At 41.8% G+C, this 24,198-nt stretch overlaps 1 protein-coding gene across 1 annotated transcript; it reads left to right on the forward strand.

Annotated features, from left to right (window-relative positions):
- Positions 1-7,992: 7,992 nt before the first annotated feature.
- Positions 7,993-21,028, forward strand: PM20D2 (peptidase M20 domain containing 2). Its single transcript, XM_040983077.1, has 7 exons — positions 7,993-8,534; positions 10,841-10,989; positions 12,391-12,533; positions 15,265-15,419; positions 16,959-17,094; positions 20,284-20,391; positions 20,598-21,028. The coding sequence occupies exons 1-7, from the start codon at positions 8,070-8,072 to the stop codon at positions 20,750-20,752; spliced, it is 1,311 nt and encodes a 436-aa protein (XP_040839011.1). The 5' UTR covers positions 7,993-8,069; the 3' UTR covers positions 20,753-21,028.
- Positions 21,029-24,198: the final 3,170 nt, after the last annotated feature.

Consider the following 24,198-nt stretch of genomic DNA (forward strand, 5'->3'; position numbering starts at 1 on the left):
CACTTGCCTCTTATTCTCCTATTGCCTCTGTTTTGCTTAATGATTCTAGCACCCTCCTCGTCTCAGTTCTTAAGGTTAGAAAACATAGTTTTATGCCTTTTCTCCTTTTCCCTATCGCATCTCCCTTCCCCCAAAACAGATTTTCCATCAGGCTTCAAAGCTGGCCATTTCTGCCTGTGGAAAGTTTCTGGAATACTTAACTTTGTGGGAGCTTCTCAGCTTATCTCAGACCCAAGTTTCCCTGTTTGCAGTTCATCTTGGTTATGGTCATGGATTATTCTGATAGAGCAAAGCTCTGATCTTCTCTCCTCTTTAACAAAATACAATACTTTATCCAGTGGCTGGAATAAAAGTTTTTGTTGTTGTTGTTAGTTTTTAAAAATTTTATTTATTTGCTTACAAGGTGGGAGGAGACAGAGAAGGAGAGCTTCCATCCTCTGATTTATTCCCCAAATGGCCTGAATGGCTAGAACTGGGATGGTCTTGGCTGGAAGCCAGAAGCTTCTTCCATGTCTCCCTCATGGATACAGGGGCCCGAGCATTTGGACCATCTTCCACTGCTTTCCCAGGCACATTATTGAGGGGCAGGATCAGAAGTGGGGCAGCCAGGCCTTGAACTGGTGTTGGTATGGAATGCCCATGCTACAACAGGAACTTTACCCACTATGCCGCAGTGCTGGCCCCTGGATTAAGTTTTAATTCCTTAGCAGAGTGTACAACTCCTCTGTGTTCTTTCTGCTGCCCTGGTCTGGACTCTTAGTTCTCTGCTTTCTACCATGTGACAGATCTTCCAACTCTTTAGCCCAGATTGATTTCTTAATGTTCTATATCTAGTGTGAGTTACATGTTTACTCTGTTCAGATGCTTTCTGGAAATAACTCTATGGTGGATGGGGGAGGAGTAGATGCCTAGAAAGATGTTGTAAAGAACCAAATACTAGAGGGACACTATTTTGCTTATTCCGATGCTGCAGTGACAGCCATAGAAGCATACAGTAACCAGTATTTCATTCTAGATAAAATTGTCAGGTTCCAAATACAACTTTAATATGGTGTTAATATATTTGGTTTTCTCATTAAATCTTTCCTTGAATCAAATAGTTTTTATACCTTGTGTTCTCCACACACACACACTGACACTTTTGGTTGCCTTTACTTTATCCCATTCCGTTTTTGTATTATCAAAATATCTGGTTTTTTTGTATTTAGATTATGCTTTTCTAGTCTATGTTAGGGAATTCATTATTTTATTGTTCTTAATCCCAGTTCAAAGGTTATAAGACACACCAGGGTCTGTAATCCTGTCAAAAGGAGTTCTAAATCTGAAAGCCAAAATAAGAATTAGTACAGTCTTGTGACATAGTAGCGTGAAGTGTAGTCTTCTACATTTTGGCTGGTATTTCTTCATAAATGTTTCCTTCCATGGGAAAGGAAAAAAATTTTTTTCTCCTACTCTTTCTACTTAAGTACTCACTTGTTATAAATTTCCTGGTCTTAATATTATTGAGTCAATCACGATGGCAGTTGGCATTTTGAGCTGCTTAGGAGGAAGAGGCAACTTTATACTTAAAAATCTATTGTTGGGGCTGGGTGCAGTGGCTTAGTGGCTGAATTCTCACCTGGCAACCGCCAGAATCCCATATGAGTGCCAATTCGTGTCCCGGCTGCTTCATTTCCCATCCAGCTCCCTGCTTGTGGTCTGGGAGAGCGATGGAAGATGGTCAAAGCCTTGGGATCCTGTATCTGTGTGGGAGACCCAGAGGAAATTCCTGGCTCCTGGCTTTGGTTTGGCTCAGCTCTGACTATTGTGGCCACTTTGGGGAGTGAACTAGTAGACAGAGGATCTCTCTCTCTCTGTGTATCTCTATAAATTTGCCTTTTCAATAAAAAATAAGTCTTTTAAAAATTTGTTGTTGAGAGTTTGGTACGATGGCTCAACTAGCTAAATGCTCACCTTATAAGTCCCAGGACCCATATGGGCAGCTGGTTTGTGTTCTGGCTGCTTCATATCCCATCTGACTCCCTGCCTGTGGCCTAGGATGACAGGGTCAAGTCCTTGGGACACTGCTCTTGCATGGGAAATCCAGAGGAAGCTCCTAGCTGCTGACTTTGGATAAGCTTCACTCTGGCCATTGCAGCTGTTTGGCAAGTGAGCTAGCAGATGGAAGATTTTTCTGTTTTTCCTTCTGTCCATAAATCTGATATGCTGTTCCAATAAAAATGAGTAGATCTTAAAATTATTTTGTTGTTGTTGGGGCATGTGTTTGGCGTAGAGGTTAAATTGATACTTGGAGCAACCACATTCTCATGTTGGAATGCTTAGATCTCAGTGCTGGCTACTCCACTTCTGAATTTCCTGCTAGTACACAACCTGGATGCAGCAACTAATGGTTCGAGTGCCAGGGCCCCCCGCCACTGCCATGTGAGGCCTGGCTGGGTTCCAGGCTCCTGATGTTGTCTGGCTTAGCTTAGCTGCTGCCGATACTTGAACATAGAATGTTTGTCTGTCTCTGTTTCTGTGTTTTTCAAATAAAAAAAAAATTAAAGGTAAACATCAGTTCTTCAGTGAAAGCTGTCTTAACTTCCAACCACCAGAAAGGCAAACAATTAATACTGAGATGACTAGATTTGGAAAGGCTATTGTCTGGCTTCACTGGTTTACAGAATTATTCTCATCCCTTGCTCACTTGATGTAAAGGACCAAAAGGTTTAGGAAAAAGCATGCATCAGCAGACACAGTGTCTGCAGGTAGTTAGCGTGGTTTAGTGGTTAATCTCTGCCATTACTCGATTAGTTGACTAGACAAAATTAATTGACCATTAAATGACCATTGACACAGAGGAAGCATTGTGTCATGACCTACAGGGGTTCAGCTTGATGTGACTGCAGTCAAGTTGCCCTCTAAGTGACCTTGACAATCATCTCAAACCCTATGGAATGAAGTGGTTAAAATCATCTGCCAAGTTCCTTCCACTGGGCGCTTATCCCTGGAATGTCTCATCTGAAGTCTGAAATATTGATGTTTCTTGAAAAAGTCCAAGTAGGCTTTAGTTTGGTTTGGGTTACCTTTCTCCAGCTTAGCACCTCAACCATTTTTCTTCTACCTTGTGGTATGGGGGAATCTTCTTACCCTATTGCCATGAGAGAAATACTTCTGTTCTAAGTCCCTAATGAATTAAACTCTGGATTTATTTTCCTCTTTGGTCTCTTGGTCACCAGTTTTTATATACCTGGGTTTTTCCAAAACATGTTCATACTGTGATAGGTACTATGGAATGCAATGAGAAAACAAATGAGTTTAAATACTATAGGGAAAGATTTACATTCAACACATGATCGAGATTTAGTCCATAAATTCAGGCATGGTCCAGCCTTGTGGCCTGTGAGGTTAAATAGCCACCTGCAATGCCTACATCTGCTGTAAGCACTGATTTGAGTCCCAGCTGTCCTACCTCAGATCCAGCCTCCTGCTAATGCACCAGGGAGAGCAGCAGCCGACAACCCATGTGCTTGGACCCCTTTCCCTATGTGGAAGATCCAGATGGAACTCCTTTTTTTAATTTCTAAAGATTTATTTGTAAAAACAAAAATTATTGGAAAGGCAGATATAGAGAGGAGGAGAGGCAGAGAGGAAATATTTTGCTGATTCATTCCCAAGTGGCCAGAGCTGAGCTGAGCTGCACTAATCTTAAGCCAGGAGCAAGGAGCTTCTTCCAGGTCTCCCATGCAGGTGCAGGGTCCCAAGGCTTTGGGCTGTCCTCGACTGCTTTCCCAGGCCGCAAACAGGGAGCTGAATGGGAAGCAGGGCTGCCGGGATTAGAACTGGCGCCCACATGGGATCTGGGTGCATGAAAGGCAAGGACTTTAGCTGCTAATTTATCACCCCAGGCCCATCAGCTGGAACTCCTGGCTCCTAGTTTTGGCCTGGCCCAACCGTTGTCATTGCTGCCATTTGGAGAATGAACCAGCAGATGATGAAAGGTGTCTCTTTCACCCCCCCCCCCAATCTCTTTCTGTAAACCTGCCTTTGAAATAAATAAATAATCTCAAAAACAATTAATTCAAGGATACACAGTAACATGAAATAGAAATATAGCATTTCAACAACAGAAACCTAATGCTTGTGCATGTGTGCACAGGCATACACAGAACAAAGTTCAGAATAAATTTCTTTTGTTTCCTAAAGTGTTAGCTTTGCTTATTTGCAACAAGCAGTAAACATACATTAAATATATTTTATTTCATATAAATATTTTATACATATATATATATGTATATAAACCCGTCACTCTGAGCTGTTTATTGCTGACTGATGAGTCTTACTGATGACAGCAGGAAGAGTTGCGGCTGTAGGGGTCATCCTGGTGGCAAAGCAGGTAAAGCTGCTGCCTAAGAGACATCTCATGGATGCCGGTTCAAGTGCAGGCTGCTCCACTTCCAATACAGCTTCCTGATAACACTGGAAAAAAACAACATATGATGGCCCAAGTATGTGTGCCCTTAACACCAACATGCAAGACCTGGGAAAATCTGGCTCCTGGCTTCTGCCTGGTCCAGTTTCTGCCTGGCGATAGCGAACATCTAAGGAGTAAAGCAGCAGATGGAAGAATTTCTTTCCCTTTTTTACTCCCTCCTGTAACTCTTGATTTTCAAAATTCATAATTTTTTTTTTTTAAGTTGCAGCAGGGCCCAGTGCCATGTTACAGTAAAGTAAGCCTCTGCTGTAGTGCCAGCATCCCACAGGGGCAGTGGTTTGAGTCCCAGCTCATTTACCTCTGACCCAGTTCCCTCCTAATGTGCTTGGGAAAGCAGTGAAAGATGTCCCAAGTCCTTGGAACCCTGTGCCTAGATGGGAGATCCTGAAGAAGCTCCTGGCTCCTGGCCTCTGCCTGGCCCAGCTCTGGCCATTGGGGCCATATGGGGAATGAATCAGTCAATGGAGATCACTGTGCCTCTACTCTCTCTGTAAATCTGCATTTCAAATAAAAATGAGTAAATATTTGTTAAAAAGTTGCTGCAGTAGTTTCTTCAAAACAGGTTATTGTTGTGGGTTCTGATGGAAGCAGGTGAGCTGTAGATTCCTTTATAGATGGGGTTCCTGTTTACACAGAGCCTGGCAGGTTGAAGCAGTCCACTAACAGCACTCCAGCTTCTCTTCTCTGCTTGGTCCCATAGCTTGGTTTCATCACTGCATGGATGTTCAGCTGTAAAGTGATAACAAATGATCACATTAACAACCTCTCGAGCTGTGAGGAGGATTAAATGTGTAAACACGGAAATCACTTGGAGCAGTACCTGGCACCAAGTAAGTATTCTACACATATTACGGATTGTTTTTGAAGAACCTAGGTGTTTTCTGCCTTTTGTAATTCCTGCCTTAATGGCTTGGCTGGGAGCTATGTGAACTCCAGCCCTGATAGTCTACATACGTGACACCCGGCAGGACACCTGGCAGGTCACGTAGGCAGACCACTCCTTGGGAAAGAGGTACCTGGTGTTTGATAAGATTCACCACCCTATAGCTCATCAGTTTGTATTTTTTGAAAGTTGCTTGCTTCTGACCCACCAATAGAAGCCTGCTAAAGCTTGACTGTATAATTAATAGCCTGAAATGTATAAGAACTGGGGGGCTTGGACTCTCACTCTGGCTTGTGCTTGTTTTTGCCCTCCCTGCGGATCCTGCAGCAGCCTCACTGCGGCTGCCCCTCCCCCACCCAGCCATGCTGGTCCTGGGGAGGTGGCTGGAAGACCAAGGTTAACCTGAATAAACCAATAAACCACCTTTATGCCTTAGCACCGACTTCAGACTTGATGATTATCTGGGGATTTCAAAATCCGGCACAACATTTTCACTTTGACAGTGCTTTGTGTGTATGTGTGTGGGGGTGTGCATGTGTGCACCCCAACTGGGTACAGCTGAACTGAATCTCAAAGACGAGGGGGAGATCTTAGAAGTCTACCAGATAAAGTCTGTAAGTGTAGCCTGAAGGGCACAGGCATCTGACACCACTTTTGTTGTCTTCGGGGCTGAGTTCCAAGGTAACAGCAGAAGGATCGTGTGTTTGGATTGCAGTGTGACAGTTACTCTGTGACCGTCAACACTCAGAGTATAAACAGCACTCCGCAGTCTTTGTTAACTTCCGACAGCTTCCAAAACTACAGGGACGGTGTCCCAGTTAGTCTAGTTGTGGGAAGTCAAGGGAAAGGATTGGATAGAGTAGGAAGACCCACTAGAGGCTTTCAGTATGTGGGAACCCTTCAATAAAAAGCTGCACCATGTGATCAGGATGCCCGCCATCCCCCACAGCGTTCCACACACACTCTGGGCCCCACTCTGGAGAAAAACAGGAGTACAGCATCTTGAATTTCTTCTTTGGGTAATCTAACTCCCAGCTTCAATATGAACACCAGCTGCATATATCACGTTACTTGAGTTCGGCATCAATTAAAATTATAAATTAGTCATATATTCTCCATCAAAGCTGTGACTGCTTGATAGGAACAGTCTGGTTATAAGTGTTTATTTACTCCCATCTGCATCTACACTGCTCCATCAATACATACTTAAGTGGGTATAGATAAAAATAAATCCATGGGAAAAAAGGGTAGTAATATTATCAGTAATCTTAATTATATCCTTAATATCACTGCACTTGTATCTGAGATTGATGACCCAGAAATAGCTACAATAATAGACCTTTTCTGTAAGTTATGCTGTGACTTAATAATGGATATAGTGTGTATGTTGGAGCTTTTGAGCAGAGGTGACTCCATCTTCCTAAGCTGCTGGTGAAATGGGGCTCCTCTCCTATCACTGCTGTCAGACTCCCCTGTGTGCAAGCCCGCCTTTATCATCCTTGTCAAGAAGCTCCCATGTGCGTAAGCCCTCTCCTTTCACTCCTGTCACAAAGCCCTAATGTACGTAAGCATGTCATAAAAAACAAGTTATGGTAAAAATGATAAAAGAAGAAAAATGTGTCTTGATAAATATGTTAAAAAAAACATGTTTCTCAGAACTAAGAGAAGGCAGGTGTGGCTGATAGATAACATGTAATAACCAATCAAAACGTTGTAACAACTGCTTGCCTGACCCCCTGAATTGTATAAAAACCCACGCCTTGGTCCCAGTCACGGAAGCCAGCAGGCTCCCACTAGACCGGAGCCAAAGCGGTTGGGTTTCCATCTGAAACTTGCAGGCTCCCGAGGCCGGAGCCAAAGCCCAGCAGACTTCCGAAGTCAAGGGCGCTCTCGGTGGCTTCCCCTGTCCTGTTCGGTGTGTGCTCGCTTGAATAAACGCTTGATTGCAAAGCATCCACTCTCTCTACTCGTGGCGTTTGTCCGAGTGACCGGCTTGGTGTTTGCGACACTGCTAAAAATAACTCCACGTCAACAAAACAAACAGTATGAATATTTATTACATAGGGAAACTTTTACCTCTTTGGTTTTTAAACACATTAAAAATTCCTAGTTGTACTGTATTCAAATAGACTATAACGACTAGCACCTGTCGTGAGCTTACTCTCGGTGTTGTGAAACACGATATACATTTGCATCTATAGTGACAAAATCGGCTGGCTTCGTGGTAGTGTTAGGTAATTGAACCTCAAGGAGAAAACGGCAAAGACAGAACTGACAGCTAAGGTGTTGGAAGCTCACAGAGCAGAACTCTTCATTCTGACCCTCTTTTGGGAACTAAAAACCTGGTACAATACTTTTATTGTTAGAAAGAACAGAGTGTTTCGGTGGATTATTGTGTCTTTTGGTCTGCGCTTGTGTTCCTAGACACTGAAACTACTCTGGACCCGCCGCCGAGGGAGCAGCAACAAGAAGTAATCACGTCCGTAGGCGAGAATTCAATCCGAGAATTCAGTCGCCACGCCCGCCGGGGCAATGGAAGACACAACACTGCCAGCAGTCCAGAAAGTGCTTGCAAGTCCAGAACTCCGCCTTCCCCGGGGCGGGCCCGCGCGTCGCCGGGGTGAGCCGGGCTGCTGGGTGCCACGAAGGCTCAGTGGGCAACTGCGAGGCAACGAGCGCACGGACGGCCGAGGGTCACCTGCCCAGGACGCGATGAGACCCGGAGAGGAGCGGCCGGTGGAGGAGGGCGCGTGCGTCTCTGTCTCCGAGCTGGAGCTGCTGAAGCGGCGCGCGGCAGAGCGCATCGACGAGGCGGCCGAGCGCCTGGGGACCCTGAGCAGCGCCATCTGGAGCGAGCCCGAGCTGGCCTACGAAGAGCACCATGCCCACCGCGTGCTGACCCGCTTCTTTGAGCACGAACCCCCTGCCGCCTCCTGGGCGGTGCAGCCACACTATCATCTGCCCACGGCCTTCCGCGCCGAGTGGCAGCGGGCGGGCGGCGATGCGCAAAGCGCCGCATCGCGCCCGCTGCACCTGGGCTTCCTCTGCGAGTACGACGCGCTGCCAGGCATCGGGCACGCCTGCGGCCACAACCTCATCGCTGAGGTCGGAGCGGCGGCCGCGCTGGGCGTGAGGGGGGCCCTGGAGGCCTTCCCCGGACCGACTCCACCGGTCAAGGTGAGGTGGGATCCCGGGCGCGCACCTTCACCCTTCTCCTACTGCCCGGAGCGACCTGGGGATCCCAAGGCTTCTGTGCATTCTAATCGCTGGCAACGGTTCGCCTTTGCCAAAAGCCAGGACAAACCCTTGGAAGTGAGAGGCGGGAGTTCACATGCTGCCGACCCCGCGACCTTTTGCAGGCAGACTTGTGTGACCCCGTATGCTGGCGTAAACAACTCCATAATCTGTCCCTCAGGAAGGAGCATAGAACCAAGCCTGATTTTTCCTGATAGGTTATTTTTAGTGGCTGAGGCCACCGCAATCTGCAGTCAAGATTATGCAATCTCTAGAGCAAGTAATTTGTGTGTGTGCTACAGCCTCTCTTTAATTCTTTAATAAGTTCCAAAAGATGTGTGTGTGTGTGTGTGTGTGTGTGTGTGTGTGTGTGTGTGTGTGTGTGTATGACAATCGTAGGAGCTGCTGTGGGCTTAAAAGCCCTTGAAGTATACAATAAAACGAGGCTGATGAGTTTCTCTTAAGTCTTAATTTGTATTTTATGGTGTTAAGTCATATCTCTGTCTAGTCTTAGAGAGAGAAATGTCATCTATTGGTATTCCCGGCTACTCTGTTTTTCCAAAGGGTATATTCATTCTGGGAGTTCAGATTAACTTATCACTCAGAGTAAGGGGAAGACACCTGTCTTTATAGTCTTATTCTTTGTGTGTTTTTTGAAGATCAATTTTATTTATTTGAAAGGCTTGAGTTAGAGAGATGGGGCGAGACAGAACTTCCATTGGCTGGTTCACTCCCCAAATGAAGGAAGCCAGGAGCCCGGACGTGGGTGTAGGGACCGGAGCAGCTGGGGTCAGCCTTCACTGCTTTGCTAGGCGCTCTAGCGGGAAGCTGGATGGAATGTGGGCGGTGGGGCCTTGCACTGAGCCCACGTGGGAAGCCAGCATCGCCAGCAGTGGCTTTCTTCCCTGAACTGCAGCACTGGCCTGTTTGATATTCTTTAGTTCAGTCTTTCTCCATGTCAGTGATCTTTGTAACAGTTCCATGTTCTGTGGCCTGTTATCTTCAGTTGCCTTCTCTTTTCTGCTTCTGGGCTTGTAATTTTTACATTTGGTTAGGGTTTTTTTTTTTTTTTGAGGGAGTGTCCTTTGTCATCGCCTAAAACCCCGAAGAGACTCAGCTTAATGAAGTTTATGAACGATTTTGCATAACCAGCAACAGATATATCAAATTTTAGTCCTAAAAGTGAAGATCAGCTTAACTTAAACGTTTGGGTGTTTTATAACTTCTGAAGAAAGCTAGACTCTGGGAAATGTATAAATTTCTAATTTCAAATGGATATCCTCAGTTTTTGCAAGTTTGTCTGTCTTAACTGAAAATGGAATTTAACTTATTTCCTTTTGTAAGCCAAGGCTTTTTTTCTAGCTTGCTCCCTTGTGTTCTTACACTTGACCTTGAAAATATTAGTTGTTTAAACATAATTTTAACTTAAAAAAAACTGTTTGAAGAAGTTAAGCTTAAATATCAAAGTACATGTTTATTCTGTAAAGTTCTCTTTTGTTTAATTAGGTGTGTGGTGACCAATAAATCTGCCTGGTTGAACTGGTGGAATCGAATTAGTAAGTTTGTGTAATAGTTGGTCGTTTCTAACCATGGTATTAAGATTTGTTTAATGATTTTCCTAAAGGATGAGTGAGTTAAGACCCTGTATAGGTAGCCCAGTGAGAACTCGGAGTTCAGGAATGAAGGTTAGGACACCTGTTAATCCCAGCCCTGTCTGAAGACTTGCCTTGTGGCCTGGGGCAAGATCTTGCAGTGTGTTCCTCAAAAGCACACTGGCTGCCTTGGTGGTGGCACAGGTGCTCACCTACCTCACAGGGTTGTTGTGAAGCTAGCTAGCAAGTAACTGCCAAGTTCCTTCCCCCATGAAGTCCTTGCGGATCCTCATGCATGTACTAAACAACTTAGGAGGAAACTTCAAGAAATGCATTCTAACATATTTGACGGTGCTAAGTGTATCTCATTTAACTTGTCTCATCTCTGTCCCCAGTCACAGAAAATTGCTCTATTCTGGGGGAGAGCTTCCTGAAGTGTCTAATGCATACTTTGTAGCAAGTTGGTTTAACAATGTCAATCTGGGGGTTTCATGTAGCATCCTATTTGTGCACCATTGTGTAAGTGTCAGAGAGCAAACCTCTGTAGTTTAAGGACTTGCAAGTAGATTGTGAACACATAGGCAAGGAAACCTGCTTGATATTTCCTCGGGGGAACTCTGTGGCTTACTTTGCTCTGACATAGCTACCTTCTTCCAGGTGATTGTTCTGGGAACCCCTGCAGAAGAAGATGGTGGTGGCAAGATTGATTTGATTGAAGCAGGGGCTTTTCAAAACCTTGATGTTGTTTTTATGGCCCATCCGTCCCAAGAGAATGCAGCTTATCTACCAGATGTGGCTGAACATGAGTAAGTAATCAAGCAGAAGGTAAACTCAGCAGAAAGCTGCCCGCAGGCTGTGCAACATTTACACACACTCAGAACCTTAATCGAAATACATCAGAAGATAATGATGTGATATCTTTCTTGCATGACATTTGGCAAACCTCTTTCAGAAAGCCTGTTATTTAGTGATTATTTTGGATCTGTCTGGTTGCTTATCACCAGGATATAACAAGAAATGGTACTGATGCTAGGTTGAACTCTGCATTTACTGACTGTTGTTTACTTGGTATGGAGGCATTTTTTAAAAGGTTTGTTTCTTTATTGGAAAGCCAGTGAGGGAGAGAGAGCTTGTCCACCCACTGGTTCACTCCTCAAATAGCCACAGCAGCTGGGGCTGGCTCAGGCCTAAGCCAAGGCTAAGCGCTCCATCTCTGTCTCCCACGTGGTGGTGGTTCTTGGACCATCTTTCACTGCTTTCTTAGGTGCAGTAGCAGAGATCTAGACTGGAGGCAGAGTAGCTTGGATTTACACTCCAATATGGGACGCTGGTGTCGCAGGCAAGATCTTAACGTGCTGTGCCACAGTATCAGAAGCATCGTGTTTAGTGAAAAAATAATGTCATAAGTTGTCTCAGGATAAAATATATTTGAACTTTAAATCAAGCCCAGAGTGCTTTTTAAAAAAAAACCTAAAGGTAAATAGTATTAGTTGGATTAAAAAATGTTAACTAAGCTAGACAATCATTAAGCTTTATAAGTGACCAATATGCAATCCTTTTTCTAAACCTAATTTTTAAAATTTCATCTCAGTAGTTAGGCTGGCTTGAGAACTGCTTGTAAATAGAGTAGCAGTAATTTGTAAAATCCTAAAATATTAGTGATAGAAATATTTTTAAAATATTAATAAATTACTGGTTAGGAACAACTGACAATGCTATTGTGTCTTAGAGTAACGTTGTGAGTTATGTATAATCTAAATTTTAGATGTTGTCTTAACCTGCTTCAAATGCAGCTTCTTTTTTGTCTTGACCTGACTTTTGCCCTCATCAAATTAGGAGTTCTTATCTACTTTTGTAGCAGAGTAGCAGAGCTGTTATAGTATTGCAAAAAGGGGACAGGAACCCTTTACTTTGTAATTCTAGAACCTAGTACAGTATTGCATACTTGTTTGAATTGAACTACATACAAGTTTAGTGGGTGTAGGAAATCTATCAAGCAAAGTTCTCTTTTTCTCTTTTAGAAATGCCTTCTTTGTGTCAGACACTCTGTTTTGTAACTTTTTACACAAGTGAATGACACTTATAACTGGAAATCGCGTGTAAGTCACAATTACAGCCATGTGAGTGAACTTTGCATGAGGATTGGGCAGTTCTGAATTTTGTTACCTTAGTGATAATGGAAGAAACCCTTTCTTGTTGTTTTCTAGTGTGACTGTAAGATACTATGGGAAGGCTTCCCATGCAGCTGCCTACCCCTGGGAAGGAATCAATGCCTTGGATGCAGCGGTTCTGGCCTACAACAACCTGTCTGTGTTGAGACAGCAGATGAAGCCAGCCTGGAGGGTTCATGGTAGGAATGTCAACACCTTCTATAACGGAGGCTGCTCAGTGTGTTCAACGCGACAGAGCTGCTTAATTTTTAAAAAACATTTTAAAACATTTTGTATGCTTCTTATGAACATTCTGAACTTTTTAAGCTTATTTCCAGGCATGTCTGTGACAGGCTGTTAGGATATTAATCTGTACATGGGTAGGAAGACAGCTAAAATCATAGTAAATAAATGGAATTGTCATCTTTGAAAGAGAGATGCAAGTTTTATGGGGAGAGTTATGTTTTTTTCCTCCCCTGTGGGATTTGAAAATTAGAACTTGTTTGTTAAAAGATCATGATAAGGAACCAATATGGTAGCGTGACTCGCTAATCCTCAGCCTGTGGTATTGGTATCCCATGAGGGCACCAATCCATATTCTGGCTGCTCCACTCAATCTAGTTCCCTGCTTATGACCTGGGAAAGCAGCAGAGGTTTGCCCAAGTCCTTGGATCTGTGCACCCATGTGGGAGACCTGGGAAAAGCTCCTGGATCCCATCTATGGACCGTCCAGTTCTGGCCACATTGGCCATGTAGGGAGTGAACCAGCACATGAAGGTGTCTCCCTCTGCCTCTGTTAACTATTTCAAGTAAAATCAATAAATGTTAAAAATAAAAAAAATGATCATGACAAAATGTCATGACCCCAATTTTTAAGCAGGGTGATTCCTGGTTTCCTTTATTTAAAGTGCTATAAAGTTTTGAATTACATCTTTTGAAACTTTGGTACATCTACTCTGTGGAGTATTATTCAGCCATTAAAAAGAATTAACTTGTATAATTTGCAACTAGATGGCTCCAACTAGAGACCATCATGCTCAGTAAAATAAGTCAACCACAAAGAGAGAAATACCATATGTTTTCTCTAATATAACAAATTTATCATGCAAATTGGAATGTGTGGTGGTGGAGTAATAAAGACTATCATATCCAGAAGTGAAGACACACATGCACCTCTGCTTCCAAACAAAAGATGGACTCCCACCGGAAGTGTTGGATATAGCTAGACAATGAGATGATGGCTGTCTGATATTGCCTACCATAGTTGTCGGGGCACACTTAAATAGCAAACTGATGGAATTGTAACTCCTTATGAAGAGTGTGACATTATGGGAAAAATCAGTCAGGCAGCAGAAAATGGGGGGAGGGAAATCCCAGACTATACAGAATTATACGATAAATTTCAAAAATAAAAATTAAAAAACAAAACAAAGTGTGATAAAGTCTTGAGTAACATCTTTTAAAATTATATCTCATTCCAATGTAAAAATACAATAGTAAGTAATGCAGAAGCTTACTTCCTTATGATTTAAGACACTTTATACCTTAATATTTATTCTTTTATCTGATTTTCCTACAGGCTGGCATCAGTGTATAATTGTACTTTTGCCAATATCCTGCCTTAGTTTCTTGATCAAATGCATTTATAGAAATATTTTTTAATGTAGGTCATATAAAATTAGATCTTACATACATATTTGAGTTGTTAGTTTGGGTGAATAAATCTTTTAATAAGGTTTATTTATTTATTTGAAAGAGTTACACAGAGAAAGGAAGTCACACACACACATACTGAACTTCTCTGTTCACTGGTTTATTCCCCACCCCACCCCCATGGTTGGGACTAGGTCAGGAGTGGTTGGCAGGGGCCCAACACTTGGACCATCTTCTGCTTTTCCCAGGCCATTAACAGGGAACTGAATCAGAATTGGAGCTGCTGGGACTTGCATAGGTGCCCATGTGGGATGCCTGTGTCACAGGCAGTGCCTTAACTTACTATGCTACATCATCAGTCCCCAGAATGATAAATCTTCATTCTATATAGTTCTAAACAAATTGCTTTGTTTGGACTATTTACAGCATCTAGATGCCATGCGTTGGTTTCTTTTTAGCATTAAAACTATTTTTCTTAGATGATGCCATTTTGAAATATTCATGGAATTCTTAAAGTACAAGAATAATGATATACAAATACTTCAAAAAGTTCGTGGAAAATGACCTAAATTTATTTTGAATTTATTTTGAAAAAATGTCAATAGTTTAGCAAATTTTCTAATTATAATAAAGCCTACCAAAATAAAAATATTTTCCAGAAATCTCAAGATGTTGCTATGTTTATTTTTGTAGCTAGATAATTTCTATTTTTATTTTTTATTTTTATTTAAAAATTTTTTTTAATTTTGACAATCTTTACATAGTTAATTAGGGTAAAAACGTTCAAGAGCTATAGGAAAGTGGGTAAGACTATCATTTCCATATTGTTTCCTTCATGTTTAAAGGGGGATATTGAGGGAGAAGGCTCACCCAGTCTCCCACCCACCCCAGGTCCCGGATGTAGGGCATGCTCCGAGGGTCTTGCTCAAGTGATTTTGATAGTTCAACAGTTATGAATTGCTGCCAGTCTTGCCACTCCGAGAACAATAAGGTTGTTGAAGAATCCACTGATTGACATAGTCCATCACAGAGTCTCCGTTTGTTATAATTTTTTAACATATTGGCTCCTTATATAAATAATACTATTGTGTTCCTATTAATTAGGAACTAATACTCCATGTAAAAAATTTATATTGTATGAAATCAATATATTGGTGAAGGTAATAATTTAATATGCTCTTTATTTATGAACATTTCGACTGAAAAATTGCATGGGTGTGTTTAAGCTTAAAGAAATGGTCACCAAGCTTAATTCCAGTAATCTGATTCTTTTTGTAGGTATAATAAAAAATGGTGGTGTAAAACCCAATATCATTCCCTGTTATTCTGAATTAATGTACTACTTCCGTGCACCCTCAATGAAAGAGCTTCAAGTTTTAACCAATATGGCAGAAGATTGCTTCCGAGCTGCAGCTTTGGCTACTGGGTGCACAGTAAGAACCTTTCAGAGTTACTCTAAGTTAGAATCAGAGATATAGATGTGGGCTGGGTTGTTACACATAAAGTTAGATTGGAGCTTAAAATGCCTCTTTCATTTAGTGATACCTTCAGTGTGCAATTGAGTTGACTAAGCAGTTAATGTAGGAGTATTAAATGCTTAGACTTTTTACTTAATGTAGAATTGCCTTGTATAGTTCCTACGAAATTTATGACAAAATCAGAAGAAGCTATTTTTGGTGAAGTATTTCTGTAAATGTGCGATAGAGATGTAAATACTTTTGATTTATTGGAATGCAAATGGCAACAGTCACAGAAGTTAGTCAACAGGTATTGCTTAGTTGAACTTTGCTTTTAATTTATTTAAAAAAATATTCGTTTATTTGAAAAGCAAGATTACAAAAAGGGGGAAAGACAGAAAGAGAGAAAGAAAGAGAGGTCCTCCATCTGCTGATTTACTCCCCAAAGGGCCTTGGTGGCCAGGGCTGGGCCATGCTGAAGCCAGGAGCCAAGAATTCAAGCCGACGGTGGCAGAGAAGCACTGTATCTGAGCTAAACAACTCCCTGCTTCCCAGGATACACAGTCAGCAAGGAACTGGAAGCCGAGCCAGGACTCGAACCCAGGCACTCCAGTATGAGACATGGGCATCCCAAGTAACATCTCAACTGCTGTGCAGACGCCCTCCCCAACATCATTTACTTTCAGACCAGGCAGCTGTTTCAGTATCAGTTTGTGTGTTGTATCTTAGTAAGGCTTAGCTTCTTTTGGAGAGTGAGTCCTACATAATGTCCTTCAGAATGTGGTTTGTCTGCTTGCTTTTTGTTCTGTTTTGTTTTATTTTGGTTTGGAAAGATTTATTTGAAAGGCAAGAGTTAGAGTGAAAGAGGAGAGATCTTCCACCCACTGATTCACTCTCCAAAATGGCTATAGTGGCCAGGACTGTGGCAGTCCAAAACCAAGCACCTGAAACCCCTCTGGATCTCCCACATGGGCAACAGGGGCTCATTTATCCTAGGCAGGGATATTATATATCCTATTGTTATTACATTATAATATATAATACAAACATTATATATCCAGGGATACTAATATCCTATTAGCAGGGAGCTGCATTGGAAACAGGGCACAAGGACTTAAACCAGCACTCCATGGAATGCCAGTGTTGCAGGCAGTGGCTTAACCCAATACACCGCAATGACAGCCCACAAAGTGTGGTGTTTTAGACCTTCCTGCAACAGAATTAGGGATGACAATTAAGACAGAAATTTCCAAGCTCTTCCCACATCCTAGTAAGATGACTAAAACTGACACTTACTGGCTAGTATAGAATTTGGTGACGTTGTGTGTTTGGTGCATATGTAACATAAAACAGTATGCATTGTTTAAGGTAAAGAGGTTTCAGGGAGTTTTCATCTCGAAGGGAAACCACTTTCTCTTAAAATCTCTTCCTGTTAGAGAACTATCATTGCTTTGACAATTAGTGCATTTGAAAGTTTTTGTTTCACAGTTTGTTTTGTGATTTTTTTTTTACTAGATAGAAATTAAAGGTGGAGCACATGATTATTACAATGTTCTTCCCAACAAGAGCCTATGGAAAGCATATATGGAAAATGGAAAAAAACTGGGAATAGATTTCATTTCAGAAGATGCAACACTGAATGGCCCTTCAGGTAATTAGTTCTTTTATTACATCTTGAGGCAGTTGAGGAAGAGAGGCATGGTTTTTGGTTAAATGGTTTTGTTCTTTTGGAAGTTAGGTATTGATGATGTTTCAATCATCTTTTTCCATTTTCTGAGGGCAAAAAAACTGATGGACTCATACAATCAAAGAGTGTAAAATGTCAAAAGTACAGACTCAAAAAAAAAAAAAGAAAAAAAATACAGACTCCATCTTAGAAAAAGCCTGTGTACTCTTTCAGTCTATAATCTAAGCATTTCTAAGGTCTGCATTTGCTTAGTTCTGGTTTTTAATTTTTTTTTTATTTCTATTTGAAAAGCAGAGAGAGAGAAACCTTTGATCAGTCAATCTACTCCCCAAATGCCCACAAGAGCCAGGCGTGTTCAGGCCAAAGCAAGAAGCCTGGAACTTGATCCAGGTCTTCCTCTGGGTCCCAACCGCTTGAGCCATCATCTGCTGCCTCCAGGGTATGCCTTAGCAGGGAGCTATATCCGAAGCTGACAGGACTCAAACTAGGGGCTCCTGTATAGGTTACAAGTGTCCAAGTTGTTATACTAAACTCCTCCTCCTGCCTCAATTCTAACTTTAAGTCAAATCTGCTAAAGCAGAAAGTAACATTTTTGTTCATTATGAGTCATCTCAATAGGCATTTTTTAAATTACTTCGTTATCTAGAGCCATTTTAGTTTCCAAGGAGTGACAGATAACTATCGGAATGTAAAATATGTCACTTTAGAATTTTTTTTTCCTTTAAAAGCATATTACTAATGCTTTCTAAAATAATAATGAATGTTGGTGAAGTTGATCCGAAAGAACTCAGTAGGTGATAAAAATGGGGCATTAATATTGGTTGTTGAGATGAGGAGTTCAAAAGGAAGAGCAGGTTGCGGTAGCAGGATGATTTAGTTATTAGCTTGTCAAACCTGGGGTGCATCTAGGATTTCTAAGTGGAGCCATTTATTATTTATTTACTATTAGACCTCCTAGAGAAGTTTATGCTGGAGATTCAGGAGCTGTTGATATGTGGGAAGTAATCAAACACATTTCATTTGGTTCATTTGGTTGCCTGAGTACAGAGGGAAAAGATGCCTGTGGAGGAAGTCTGGGACCTGCAGCTTTTAAGAGAGAAAGGAAAAGAAGGGATCTAGAAAAGGACAAATAGAGGTCAGAGGGAAAGCTTAGCATCATGGAAGCCAAGAGAGGAGAGAACATGTAGGAGGGACGGAGGAGGGAATCATGTCAGGTGCTGTTGGTCGAGTGTCCATCAGATTAGCAGGGGAAATCCATAGAAGGTCAGGGAGCAAACAGTTGAAAAGCAGCAGGGCGTTGGCGGTGTCTCACTTCCCTACCCACTGCACTGAGTGGTGAGACAGAGCAGAGAGTGCAGGGAGGCTGTTCTCGCTTAAGATTATCTTTAAAGGGAAATAAAGCAGATACACGCTTATGGAGAAAATAATCTTATTAAAGGATGACACTTGAGAAATAGATGCAGGTGTGTTCAGGAGGTGGGGCAAGGAGTACAGAGATGCCCTAAGAAGTTGTTGGATTTAAGACAGAGAATTACCACCGAGAGGAGTTGGCCTGGGGCATGTGTACTTTCTGGACAGCACTAAGAGCTCAACTTAGCTTTGAAGCCCTCAGTTTGTTGTTGGGTAATCTTGACAGTCCTGAACTTTCACCCTAGCCTAGCAGCTTTCTGCAATTCAGCTGCAAGAAGGAAAGCATGTGGTGAAATGTCACCAGGGTTTGGGTTTAGCTAGTGTCTGGCCCTACAGATGAAATCCTGAAAGTGAGCAGCAGGCTTTTTGTCTTGTTCAGGGTTATGCCATCAATATGTGTGAAGTGTCTGGAGCCGTTGCTGGGCAGCTTGGTGCTCAGTGCATTACCTAAAACCCTTGCCTTGGCTTAGCTTTACCACAAAACTAATAGCTGTGAGACTGTGGGCCCAGTGTTTAATATCTATAAACTGATCTCTTCATATGCAAAATGAAAACTGTCCAAAATGCTAATCAGAATTTAAATTACACTGTGAATCACAATTTAAATTACACTGTGGAACTTGGTCATTCCAGATGAGTGTTCACTGCTGTGTTATATATTTTGCTTTTATTCCCTTACTACTTGCTTGCATGCAGTCTAACTTTGCCTGTCATGGTGTTTGCTATAAAAAGCATCTTAGAAATGTTCCCTGAATAAATATAGTTTTATATATAAATATAGTTTTTTGGGTTTTTAAAAATAATCTTACTTATTTGATTAGGGTACAAAGGGTCAAGGGCTACAGGAAAGTGAGTAATACCATTATTTCCACATTAATATCATCCTTCCCCACCCCCCCACCCCCCAGTATCTGTGGTAGGGGAGAAGCAATGGAAAAAATCCCCACCCAGTCTCCCACCCATCCCAGGTCCCAGATGTGAGGCACACTTTGAGGGTCCTGTTTAAGCAGTTTTAATAGTTCTACAGGTCTGAATTGCTGACAGTCTTGCCATTTCAATTGGGATGAAATCTATTCAGAATCCACTGGCTGACATAGTCATATAAATATAGTTTTACTTTGAGCTGTTCAATATCAAGGAGATAGTGTCTGAATGATCTGCTTATCATCAGAAGGGGAACGAGGAAGTTAACAATCCCAACCTTCAGAGGCTCTTTGTTTCAGAACAGGTGTTATTCAGAACAAATTCTTTCCTTCACTCGTGGAGAGACTCCCCTGAGATGGGGCAAAAGGACACCATTTCCACCATTGCCTCGTTTTTTGGTTTTTTTTTTTTTTCTTTGTTTCTCCTTCCACTATGGCAGGTGGCCTGGAGTTTTTCCTTGGGACACATGGAGCATGTGCATGGCATGGCAGGACACTCTTTCTCCATTTTTTTCCTAAATAAATCCTGCTTTGCAAACTGGAATTGTCTGCATGAAAATTCTTCTTTCATGTACAAGAAACGAGGTTGCTGCCATGCTTTGCGTCCTTCACCCTGCAACACAGGCAGAAGCAGCCTGGAGTCAGAGAGGGGACTTGGTGGCAGGTGAAGTGAAAGCAGGGGCGTTTGGATGCATGCAAACATTCACCGTCACAGTCTGCTCCAGCAGGGTGAATGACAACAGTCAAGTGCAGAGTTCTGATTATAGCTTTGAAAGTCAAAGAATATGGAAGTAACTATTATTAATTTGTGTTTTTGAAGGATCTACTGATTTTGGAAATGTGACCTTTGTAGTTCCAGGGATCCATCCCTACTTTTACATTGGCTCTGATGCCTTGAATCATACTGAGCAGTACACTGAAGCTGCAGGTGAGTGGGCAGGCGGGCGTGTCTGGCACAGGTCTTCTTTTCCTCCAGTAGTTGCCTTTTAACTGTTCACTGTAGCTGATTATTTCACTGCCTGGGAGAATGCTGCGGTGTGATAGGCTCTTGGAGATGCCTGTTAGATGCAAAGGTTTCCCTGGGGAAATGAAGTAAGTTTTTGATAAAAAATGCAGGTATTTTATCTTCTTTAGGTGCACAGGAAGCCCAGTTCTACACACTGCGTACAGCCAAAGCTCTGGCAATGACTGCATTGGATGTAATTTTTAAACCAGAGTTGCTAGAAAGAATCCGAGAGGACTTTAAATTGAAACTTCAAGAAGAACAGTTTTTAAATAAAGTAGAATAAAAGACTTAGGAGTCATTTATGAATCATTAAGAAGCAATCACTTTTCTCCTTTATAATCTTTTTTTAATGAAAAGATGCCACACTTGATTTCCAGTCTTAAAGGAGTTAAATTCCTCTCATCCAACAAGTGAGAAGAAAATATTACTTCATCGAAATGAGAAGTGTTGCAGATCTCCACTTGGTGGGACTGGGTACTTTGGAAGCAGGTGTGTGATGCCACTGGATGACACATAGTTTACCAATATTATTTTAATACATCTGTATGGTATGGAAGTATGTTACAGAAGATTTCAATCTAGATATTCAGAATTGACACCCAGGAAAGAGTTCTTGCTATTCTACTCATTATAAATTCAAATTCTGACTTCAGGGAGAGTTCATATGGAAAATGTGACTGTGTTCTGGTTTAGAGAGCATCTGAAGTAGGCATTTAATCAGAAATGCTTGTGGGAAACATCTAGGGAGGTAGGAAGAACAAGCTTTAGTTTCACTATTTGAAGGATACTGAAAGCGTTCTTTGTGTGTGTGTTTATAAACAGATTAATGTTCCCTTACACTTTTGTGGTTACAATTAATTATAATCAACTGCAATCTGAAAATATTAAATGGAAAAAGAATCCCAGAAGTTGGCAGGTCACATATTTTAAAAGTGTATGCTGTTCTGAGTGGATGCTAAAGTTTCCCGGTCTCCTGGTCCTCCTCCAGCACACTCAGATGGTGAGTGAGCTTGGCCAGTAGGGTCAGTATCGATGCTGTATAAACCACCTGCTTGTTAGTCACCTGTGGCCACCTTGGTTACCAGATTAGTTGTTAGGATTTTGCAGTGCTTGTGTTCAGGAACCTGTATTTTACCAAGGCACAAGGATAGTGATGCTAGCATTTCATAGTATGCCAAAGAAAAGTCATAAAATGCCTCCTTTAAATTGAAAGTTACCATTCTTAGCTTCACAGGGAAAGCAAAAAAGAATCCTATACTGAGGTTGCTAATATACCTGGAAAGTATGACTCTGTGAAATTGTGAAGGAAAAAGAAATAGTTGCTCACTTTGCAGATGCACTTCAGGCTGTGAAAGTTACAGCCACAGTGCATAGTAAGCACTTATGTAAAATGGAAAAGGCATTAGGTCAGTGTATTGATGTGTAGAAAAGAATAGTATTCCTAGGCATCCACTGATAGGTCTGGGACTGTATCCCCTGTGGGTAACTCTGGGACATGGTGTTAGAGGAATTCCTAAATTAAGTTAATGGTAGAAATGATACACTAACAGGACTGAACTCTTGCTCCAAGCTGTTTGCATCATAGTCCAAGATGTTCTGGAAGGGTAGGAGAAGCACCAGCTGATTTTGAGATCTGCTGTTTTGAATCTGATTGCTTGTGCCTGGCAGCTTGGGGCTTCTACGCAGAAGCTGGGCTGCCCAACCTGGCTGTCTGGTACCATTATTTATTGTGTTTACAAGACAGACTTGAAGCTTCGTAAAGCCTCTTGCTAGCCTAGTATTAATTTTAAATGATCATTTTTTAGACCTTAATTTAGTATGAATTTCTTCAAGATGATGAAAGAGAGGTAAAACAAATATTTTAAGCTGTGAATCTAGTAAAGCTATGTATAAACTGTGAATATTAGAGCCTAATTTTTCAGGGGAATTCTGAGATGAGAGTAAGCCTTCCAGGAATGGAAGGGGAAGGAGAGGAAAGTGAACAAGTCCTTCTGGCCCTGTAAGATCTGATCACTTACCCTTTCAGTCAGCGTGCCCCTTCTAAATGCACCTGCATGCTGAGAACAAGTGGCCTTTACATCTTTAAAATAGGTTGATTTGAGAGGCTGAGAGCTTCCTTTTGCTGATTCCCTCTCCAAATGGCTACAGAAGCAAAGTTAGGTCAAGCCAAGCCTGGAGCCAGGAACTCCATTCAGACCTCCCACTTGACTGGCAGGGCCAGATGTGCTGCTTCCCAGGCACATTAGCAGGAAACTGGATTGCAAGTTCAGGCAGCACTGGATCCCAGACACTCAGAATTCAATATGGGATGTAGGTGCTATGTCACAACACCCTCCTTGGATTTTTTTTTTCAAATTGCAGAGACTGCATGATGCAACAAGCAAAACCTAAAATAATGCACTAACTGGCCCTTTACCAAAAACTTTGCTAGCCCCTATTCCATGTAGCAAATAAAGTTTGTTTCTTTTTGACTTAAATCATATCATCAGCTTTCCTATGATATAACTTTTAAGCCTCTGAATTGAAAACATTTGAGAGGAATTTAAATCAAATGCCTTGCTAGTTTGGCTTTGAGGTTGTGATGCATGAGCAGTTTTTTTCTCATGATACTTAGAAATTTGTTCCTTTTAGCATTTCTCTCACTCTGGCACACCTGGTCCTCTATGTCATCCTTGTCAGATTATGTGTACTCTGCTTTAGTCATGGTTGGTGTCTAATGTGTATGAAACGGAGGAATGGCATGAAGCAAAGCTTCAGGCTGACTCAAGACACTGCTGAGACTTCTCATTTAAGTAAGTGCAAGAAATTTCCTAACTGGCCAACTTTATATTCGTTCTAAGTTCCTTATACAAACTCTTGAAGAATGTAATGTTATTTTCTGCAGCCTTGATAAAAGTCTACAACAGTCACTGACTTTCTGACACATACAGAGTCCAGATTTTGTCAAGCATCACTCACAGAGTGTTTGTTTTGTGAGTGAATTATTTACTTTCTAAGACAAACCAGGCAAAGTTCAAAGACTTACAGTGTCTATTACTGGTTCACTGCCCCTCTGATACACATGCTTGTGTAGAGGGACAGGATGTGAAGCTGCAGCAGAAAGTGGGGTTACCTGTACCAGTGCTCCCCACCCAGCCTAGTAAGAGCCCGCACTGGCATGCCACTGGGACTGGGTTCACATGGGCTGCTTCTGTGACACTTCCTTTCCACTTTGAAGTTTCATCAAAATATGGGTTTACGCATTGGAATGTGGTCACAGGTTTATCACTGCAGAGAACTCATGGTTTAGAGTATATCAAGACATATATCTCAACAGAACTGTCAGGAGAATAAGTTACCTACCTAACAACTGTTTCATGTAATTCAGGTTTTTGGAATCTCTTTTTCGTTTTTACATGCCATTGAGTTCATCGAACTGTGTTATGCTAAAAAGTAGAGTTGAGTCCAAAAATGTTGGGAGTCAAATTCTTAAATCCAAAGGAAACAACCTTTGAATCTAGAAGGAAGCGTCTTTTGTTATGGTAGTTTTTCCCTTTTGGAATTAATTTCTTTCTTCCCCTGGAACTTCAGTGTTTCCTAAGTGACTGCTGAATTTTCATAATCATCTATACTCAGTTCAAGTCACACATGTTGGTTGGTCTTTCTGGAGGAAAAGAGAAATGCGAGATTGTTGGTGCATAGCATCACTTTACGAGAAGGCGGGGCCAATTTAATTCTTTGTTCTTGAGA

Source organism: Ochotona curzoniae, unplaced genomic scaffold, assembly GCF_017591425.1.
Source record: "Ochotona curzoniae isolate NIBS_2020 unplaced genomic scaffold, NIBS_Ocur_1.0 contig_3819, whole genome shotgun sequence".
Classification (NCBI taxonomy): Eukaryota; Metazoa; Chordata; class Mammalia; order Lagomorpha; family Ochotonidae; genus Ochotona; species Ochotona curzoniae.